Source organism: Astatotilapia calliptera, chromosome 14, assembly GCF_964374335.1.
Source record: "Astatotilapia calliptera chromosome 14, fAstCal68.1, whole genome shotgun sequence".
Classification (NCBI taxonomy): Eukaryota; Metazoa; Chordata; class Actinopteri; order Cichliformes; family Cichlidae; genus Astatotilapia; species Astatotilapia calliptera.
This window is the reverse complement of record NC_137435.1, coordinates 588,999-597,500: the sequence shown is the minus strand read 5'-3', so window position 1 is coordinate 597,500 and position 8,502 is coordinate 588,999. Positions and strand designations below refer to the sequence as shown.

At 50.3% G+C, this 8,502-nt stretch overlaps 2 protein-coding genes across 7 annotated transcripts in view; one reads left to right on the top strand and one right to left on the bottom strand.

Annotated features, from left to right (window-relative positions):
• The window catches only part of lrch3 (leucine-rich repeats and calponin homology (CH) domain containing 3), a 19,548-nt gene extending 15,018 nt beyond the window's left edge, over nucleotides 1–4,530 (bottom strand). Inside the window, exons 1-4 of one of the 6 annotated variants that reach the window (XM_080289130.1) lie at nucleotides 3,943–4,525; nucleotides 1,919–2,063; nucleotides 1,325–1,451; nucleotides 1,135–1,240 (exon numbers count right to left, since the gene is read on the bottom strand). In XM_080289130.1, coding sequence (XP_080145256.1) covers nucleotides 1,135–1,240; nucleotides 1,325–1,451; nucleotides 1,919–2,063; nucleotides 3,943–4,174 — 610 coding nt within the window. In that variant the 5' untranslated portion in view covers nucleotides 4,175–4,525. Of the gene's footprint in view, nucleotides 1–1,134; nucleotides 1,241–1,324; nucleotides 1,452–1,918; nucleotides 2,064–3,942 lie in introns of all 6 variants that reach the window. The other 5 variants (XM_080289129.1, XM_080289131.1, XM_026191390.2 and 2 more) reach the window with 5 other exon arrangements.
• The window catches only part of abcf3 (ATP-binding cassette, sub-family F (GCN20), member 3), a 35,361-nt gene continuing 30,386 nt past the window's right edge, over nucleotides 3,528–8,502 (top strand). The window contains exons 1-5 of the mRNA XM_026191391.2: nucleotides 3,528–3,600; nucleotides 6,855–7,071; nucleotides 7,187–7,378; nucleotides 7,803–7,950; nucleotides 8,034–8,110. Of these exons, the coding sequence (XP_026047176.1) occupies nucleotides 7,306–7,378; nucleotides 7,803–7,950; nucleotides 8,034–8,110 (298 nt within the window). The 5' untranslated portion in view covers nucleotides 3,528–3,600; nucleotides 6,855–7,071; nucleotides 7,187–7,305. The remainder of the gene's footprint in view (nucleotides 3,601–6,854; nucleotides 7,072–7,186; nucleotides 7,379–7,802; nucleotides 7,951–8,033; nucleotides 8,111–8,502) is intronic.

Here is an 8,502-nt window from a genome sequence, read left to right as displayed (position 1 = left end):
CACGAGCCATCACGCTTCACTTCCCAGGTTTGACAACACAATGACTCAATTCTCTTCTTCTTATGGTTCCATCCGTTCTTTTGAGGGGTGGAGCCTATCCCAGCTACCATAGGGCGAAAGGCGGGGCACACCTAAATACTACTAATTATTACTAATGGCCACTAGTGGACAATTGGCAGTACTGCACGTGTTTTTTACTGTCTCATCATCCTGGAGGAAAATTAAAGAAACCAAGACGACCTATGACTGCTGTGGATCTACATTGCGCCCAGGCACGTTCAGATCCCTGAACGTGGCGTGGAGTATCGCCTCGCATTGCTGCCGGGACTGACCGCTATGTCTGGTTTTGATCTGGGTGGATAAGTGAGTTTAAACGAGCTGTGCTGACCGCCGGGGTCGCGGTGGAGCGTCAGCGATTGGTGTGATTTGCCATTCGGTTAAACTCAAAGACGTGCAAACGACTATACTGTTTTTACCTGCTGGGTGGGCGTGTCCCCGTAGCTCTGACGTCAGGTGAAAACTGTGGATCGCCTGTTCTAGGATTTTACTACTCAGCTGTAAAAAAACGAAATCTGACTCGCCGTCAGAACTCGCTCAGGAGTTCACAGACGAGTCGAGACAAGCAGAGAAATGTGGCGGCGACTGAGCTGTGAGAGAGAGAGCAGCTCTTTGGAAAGATAGCAGGAAATGCCGCGGCCGCTTTGAAACCTGAACACAACAGCGGGCGCTTCGTGCCACTGCTGTTCGGCCTGTGTGGTGATTTTAATCACGTTGCTTTGACGGGTGGAGATTCACGACACTGATGTTTGGGTCAGAGGTTAAAAACTGCAGCTCACCCGTCTGCATGTGCACTGGGGGAGGAGGAGCTCCACGCTCAAAAAGGAGCACCAGACCCATCAGTGGGTTAGTCTGGTCTGAGCCATGCCCTCTGCCGTGGGCTGACTGACAGCTCAGTGGGAGGAGCTTAGATTGGCAGCGCGATCCAGGTGTTTTATTCCAATTTAACCTGCAGTCATTTATCAGGGCCTGAGTCAGCTGATCGGCTGATACAGAAACAATAACTGATAACAGACAGCGCAGACTCCAGGCTGTGAACACAGCGGTCACCATCGTTTCACGCGTTTGTGTGTGTACCTGGTGGCAGTCGGACCAGGTGGTTTCTCCTGATGTTCAGGTCTCTTAGAGCCTCCAGCTGGCCCACCTGAGCAGGCAGAGTCTGGATCTCGTTGCAGCTCACATCCTGTGGGCGATCAAAGATAACGATAATCAATAAGCGCTGCGATCGGTCAGCGAGGATGCCGACGTGCGGCGTGAGAGGACCGACCAGCTCGGTGAGGTGCCTCAGCTGTCCCAGCTCCTCCGGCAGGGAAACCAGCTTGTTGTTGCAGGCGATCAAAACCTTCAGAGGGAGGCCGCAGACGACGGCGGGCAGCACCGACAGCTGGTTCCGACTGAGGGGAGGGGCATTAAGAGAGGGGCGGGGTCACAGACACAGGCATCCAGCTGTCATCGGTAAACATGTGACAAGTGTGCATGTGACAGAGAACAGAGGAAGAGGAGGACTACGAGACAAAACAGAATGAGACAAAGAAAAGAAAGACGATGAAGAGCAGAGAGGAAGAAGAAGAGGAAGACAAAAAGCAGAAGAAGATGAGGAGACGCTTCCAGATTCCTTCTGGTCCTGCTGATGACACCAAAAGTGGGCTTCATGGTTTCCGACCAATAAAATCAGCAGCATTCAAGCCGTCGGTTCAGTGAGCAGCACCCACAGGTCACCCACAGAAAAGCACGCCACAAGGTGAGGACATGCCAGAGGACTTCCTGTTTGGTGCCGTCTGACAGAGCGTGGAGCTCGTGATAAATGAAACAGACCTGAGGCACACAACTGCACAGGTGTGTGTGTCTTTGTGTGTGTTACCTGAGGTTCAGGTAGGTAAGCGCCTGCAGGTTGAGCAGGCCGTCAGGCAGCGACCGCAGACAGTTCTGGTACAGGTTCAGACTCTCCAGAGACACGAAGAGACAAACCTCAAGAGGAAGCTCCGACAGCCGGTTACGAGACAGATCTGCACACACACACGGTACAGGTTAACCCGAGATCACACACACACGGTACAGGTTAACCCGAGATCACACACACACACGGTACAGGTTAACCCGAGATCACACACACACGGTACAGGTTAACCCGAGATCACGCACACGCACACGGTACAGGTTAACCCGAGATCACGCACACGGTACAGGTTAACCCGAGATCACGCACACGCACACGGTACAGGTTAACCCGAGATCACACACACGGTACAGGTTAACCCGAGATCACACACACACACGGTACAGGTTAACCCGAGATCACGCACACGCACACGGTACAGGTTAACCCGAGATCACACACACGGTACAGGTTAACCCGAGATCACACACACACACGGTACAGGTTAACCCGAGATCACACACACACACACACACGGTACAGGTTAACCCGAGATCACGCACACGCACACGGTACAGGTTAACCCGAGATCACACACACGGTACAGGTTAACCCGAGATCACGCACACACACGGTACAGGTTAACCCGAGATCACGCACACGCACACGGTACAGGTTAACCCGAGATCACACACACACGTGTTCCTGAAGCTGCTGGTGACCCGCGCACACACAGAGCTCACACATGAACATAACCCGCCTCCGAGGACTGCAGAGCGCCGAGGGGACGCTTGGCCCCTGCTCACTCTGCACACACAGAAATGTGAGATACTCTGAGATGGGCGATGTTGTGACTCTAAAGCAGAGATACAGAGCGAGCTGAGGAGTGAAGCAGCTGTGAAGCCTCAGCTCAGAGAGAGGAGGAGCCTGGACAGGTATGGACAGGTACTGCTCACAGACCCGCCTATGAAGCATTTGTTCCTGCAAGGCTCAGGATCCGCGGAGCAGTCTTCCCCCCTCATCCAACATCAGCCTGGTCAAGCATCGCACCTGGGCGGCACTCACTCAATTCATGGCACACACGCGAAACACTCGTGTTTGTTTGTTTCCGGTCTCGTGCTTCCCGAGTATGTCCAGGGAGATGACGAAACCCAATCAAACACGTTAAACTGTGACGTCATTGCAGGCTACGTACAGCGAATATCGGTTTGGGTGCAATTTAGTGTGAATGAAAGGAGCACGCGCAGCATCAGCATGGCGGGCTTCGATCAGCTGATCGATAATCAATGCTGTTTGTTCTGTACGTTTGTTTTGCTCGGCACGCCGGCCCGGGCAGGCGGAGCCGCCTCTGTGTCCTCCTGGCTCGTTATCTAATCGAGTCGAAAAAAAAAATAAAGCCAGCCAGGTGTGTGGTCACCTTTGGGCCCAGTCTCTGACTTCAGCCCCCCCCCCCCCCCCCGCGGGTGGTCAGCCTCCCCTCGCCCCGGTGACCCCGCACGCCTCCTCCGCAGTGTTTACAGGCTGTCGGGGGCAGAGCTAACATGCTAACAAACAAGCTGGCAGGTGAAGCGGCACGAGCCGTCACCTCTGAGATCAGGTGACAACCTCTCAGCCTCCCCGCAGTGAGAGCCGTTAACCGCAGCTTTAAACGCGGCGGCAGCACCCAGGTAACCGCGCTAACCTTGCTAACATGCTAAGAGCAGCTTACCGGGCTCAGACCCGAACCGTCCGGTACAAAAACGCCTCTGCCGGCGGGCTCGGTCCCCGGATTCACTGTGACTGCCTGTCTGCGCCGGTACTCTCCGCTCGGAGAGCCCGGTAAAGGCAGCGGAACCCCGACACGGTGCCGATTTCTGAGTTCGATGTTTGTCACAACACCGGCCTGACGGTGTCCCAGCCTACCCGCAGCCTCAAACCCGACTTCCCCAAAGCACTCCGGACTAAGCCACCGCCCACGGCCCGCTATACACGGCCCGCCGCCGGGCCGGGTCCCGGTGCGGTTCACTCACCGGCCCTGGTGGTGTCGGTCAGGTCGTGGTTGGCGGCGCACCGGGGGAACTCCTTCAGCTTCCTGCCGCTCAGGTTCAAGCTCCCGGTGGCCGCGGCTTCGTCCAGCGCTCGGTCCAGAGAACGGTTCCAGGGCGCTGGGCCCAGTCCGTTACTATTCCCGGTGCCGCCGCCCCCGATGGTGAAGCTGAGTCCGGCGCTGTCCGCAGAGCCCAACAACACCGAGGCCGCCATTACACGCTCCGGCTGTTAGCTCGGTGCTAACGGCTAACTCCCACCCTAAAGTCCAGGCCGGAGCATGCGCATTGCGGCGCTGGACAACAAGACGAAGCGAGCAATGCTGTAGTATTACTGCAGTACTACTACTTTATTACTGCTATAGTGCAGCTGCAATACTACTGTAGTATTATTAGTACTGCTGTAATATTGGCATCACTATACCACTATAATTTAGTACTATTGTAATACTACTAGTCAAACTGCAATACTACAGTACTATTAGATAAGATATATAATTCTTTGTTGTCATTGCACAGTTATAGAGTACAATAGTTCAATGAAGTTGGAAAACTGTCCTACGTCGGCACTACATGTAACACGACACGATACAACACAGTATAATAACTTAGTAATAAAAATGAATAACTGTATGTGTATTTCACACTGTTATTATTGCATATTAGTCATTATTGCACCTTGTTATAAATATAAATATTATTATTGTTATTGTTTTTACCCCCCCCCCAAAAAAAAAAAAAAAAAAGTCCAGGGAGGTATCCAGTCAGGTCAGCTGTTAGCATTGATCAGGGCTGTTGCCCTGTTGTAACAGCTGTCCTTGAGTCTGTTTGTTCGGGACCTCAGCAGCCTGAACCTCCTGCCAGACGGCAGCAGCTTAAACACCCGGTGTCCTGGGTGTGTGCAGTCCCGGAGGATGCTGAGTGCTGTACAGGTCCTTCAGGGAGGGAAGAGGATGTCCAATGATTTTTGGGCCATATTGATGACCCTCTGGAGTGCCTTTCTGTGTGGTGTGGTGCAGCTGGAGAACCACACACAGGTGCAGTACGTCAGCACACTTTCAATGCACCAGCGGTAGAAGACGGTCAGCAGCTCCTTCAGGTCCATTTTTCTGAGGATTCTCAGAAAGTGGAGGCGCTGTTGGGCCTTCTTTAAACCCGCTGTGGTGTTTGAGCTCCATATACTAGTAGTGTAACACTACAATTGAGTGAGGAGACTCATTACTGGAATATTTCTAACATTTTGAGTTATTTTCCAGTGTTAGAAAATCAGCACTGCTCAGTGTTAGCCATTGTTGATCTTCAAAACTGACTAGGTTACTTTTAAACATATAACATAGTGTTGTATTTAACACTCAGAGGAGTGGACCCATATAGACACTCTCTAGTGTTAATTTAACACTGGAGATTTTGCTGTGTAGAGATGGGCAGTAACGTGTTACTGTAATCTGATTACTTTTTCAAGTAATGAGTAAAGTAAGGGATTACTATTGCAAAAACGGTAATTAGATTACTGTTACTTTCCCGTAGGAACGCTGCGTTACTAAAACCGTGATTTTTTTGCGAGCGTGTCTCATGACAGTGACGTAAGCGAGTGCGCCGTTTGTGACAACAGCTGTGTGCAGATCAACAGTGGATCATATATCGAGTGCAGAGAGAGTATGAGCGTGCAGCGTTTAAAGCGTGGAAGTACTGACCTTACTTTGAGTTTGATTCCATAAAAAGTGACAAAAACATTAGTGTCCGCTGTGCGTGGGAAGAAAACTTCTTTTTACAGCGAAAAACCCCTAAACTTCCAACAAGCACCGAGTAGCTGCCAAGGAAATTCACAGACAACCTTGTGGATTCTTCCACTGACCGCAGCACACCTGCACCAGGGTAAACCTCCGCCTGCCCCAGTCCTGCTTTACAGGTGAAAATAGAGCAACAGGACCGCTGAGTCTTTGACTTTATTTATTTTCTGCTGTGTTTTACTTGCATCTATTTGAAAGACTGAGTGAAAACACAAAAAATATTTTATTTTATGAGCTGGAATGTGCAGAAAATAGGTTTAAATGTTAAACTAATTTCTTCCAGTCAGAGAATGTTGCAGATAATTAAATGTTTGCTTGATGCATAAAGTTAAAAGATTAAAACTAATAAAACAAGTTTTAAAAAGAGATTTTTCCATTTGATTACATTTTGTATGATGGATTATGTAGAAAAAGTAGAATTGGGCTGAAAGATCTATCGCTTTATCACCTACTCAGGTTGTAAATCATGTTTTTAAAAAGTAACTAAGTAATTAATTACTTTGAAAATAAGTCATCAGTAAAGAAACGGGATTACTTTTTTGGGGAAGTAATTAGTAATTAGTTACTGATTACTTTTTTCAAGTAACTTGACCAACACTGCTCACTACCACTGTAATACTTAATACTACTGTTACATTACTGTAGTACTACCACAGAGACACTGGAACAGAGAGCCTGGCGAGCAGTCACGATGCTGCTGAAATACTCTAATACTCTTTTAAGATTACTGCCCATCGTACTGTGTTCTGATTTTTTGCAGGCGATCACTGACAGGTATTTGTATATGTGTACAGCAATACTACAGTTGTTATTATAATATTACTTTTGTAATGCTCTTACTGCTTCTAATGCTGTTATACTACAACAGATACAGCCCAGTGCTTTGTACAATACTGCTACTGATACCACAGTACTATAACTATTTAATGCAATAATACTATTAACAATGTAATACAGTGCTTATAATAGTATAATACTGCTGGCACGCTACCATACTACTGCTAATACAGCAGTAATACTTGTCGTACTACTGTAATTCCCAGCTTTGTTGCGGTGAGCAGATCTCTGTACTCACTCATGTCGTTTTTATTATAATTTAATAAACAGGAGGAGGAGGTGCTCAGTGAGCAGCATGGACATGAGTCCATCACAGGGATAGCTCAGAGTCACAGAGGCTGAGCAGGTTTGAGCATGTGCAGAGGATGGCGGCTGAAGATGGAGCTGCCAGGCGGGCGGAGGAGAGGAAGATCTGAGAGGAGGCTCATGATGCAGTGAAGAAGAAGAGGAGGAGTCGCCGCCCTGCTGGCCAGCAGAGAGAATGCAGGTTTACGCTTGAGGGTTTTTTATTGTTTAGTTTATTTTATTTAAAATGACGTAACATCCTGGAAAAGTCAGGAATTCAGACAATAACAGGATTTTTTTTCTTAAAAAAAAAAAAGAAAAGCAGGGGCTCCTTCACCGCTGACGTCAACCGCTCCACAAACGTCATCTCCCAGAGTTCACAGCGCTGTCGCATACCGGCACATGCGCGTCCAGGCGGTGTTCGGGGTCGGCTATCATGGCGACGTACGTGGACATCCTGAAGAGCGAGTTTCCTGAGATCGACGCGGAGCTGTTCGACTACATCACAGGTGAGAGGCCGGGCACCGGGCCGCTGTCCGGGGGGAGCGAGCCGCTGTCCGCCGGCCCGGAGCCGACGGGGGTTAGCCTGACAGCGGCTGCTCTTTAGCCAATGAGCTAACGAGCTAACCGGGTTGACAGCACTCAGAGCAGGGACACCGGCTAGCACGGCATAACCCGGCACGCCTGGACCTGAACCTGGGTTAACACGGCCTGAGAGATCCACAGGTAGCGGAAACACGGAAGCAGCATTAGAGGAAGCAGAAACCCTGAGACTCAATTATTGATCCTGTGATTGATCCAGCCCAGAGGCAGCTGGTGGGGGCTCTGACATTAGGAGGGTTTCCACCAGCTTCTTCCTCGTGGTGTGTGAACGGGAGCAGACACGCAGCCTGGAGCTGCTGGTCCTCCTGCTGAGGTGTGTTTGTGTTTCAGGGGTTCTGGATGGCGGCGGGGCGGATTTCGAGGACAGCGAGGAGGTTTACGAAGCGGTCGGCGGCGTGCTGCAGGAGGTGTCAGCTGACAGTAAAAACGAAGATGACATCCGAGACATCTGTCTGCAGATGTTCAACACGCTGAAACTGTGAGGACTGGGTGGGCGGGGTGTGGGCCGTCGGGAGAGGTGGCGTGCTAATGTGAAGGTGTGTGTGTCTTTGTGTCTTTCAGAAACCACCACCGCGGCGCTCAGAGGCAGGTGCTGCTGGACGCTCCCGTGCAGCTCTCCCAGATCTCTGCAGACAGCGGTAAGGTCAACACGCCGAGGAGCACGCACACACACACAGGCTGTAAGAGTGCAGAAACCAAACACACTCCTAACACGCACCTAACCAGAACACACCGTGTGTGTGTGTGTGTGTGTGCGTGTGTGTGTGCTACCAATCAAAAGTTTGGACACCTTCTCATTCGATGGTTTTTCGGAGTAATGTAGCAAAGAACAACTCTAAATATGTTTATATTTTAGCTTCCTCCCTTTGCTGTGTTGACAGCGCTGCAAACCCTCGGCCTTCTCTCAGTGAGCTTCATGATGTAGTCACCTGACATGGTTTCACCTCACAGGTGTGCCTGTCAGGGTTCATTTGACAGGTTGGTGCACAGCTGACAGCCTGTTTGACAACTGCTGGAATTTATCTTATGG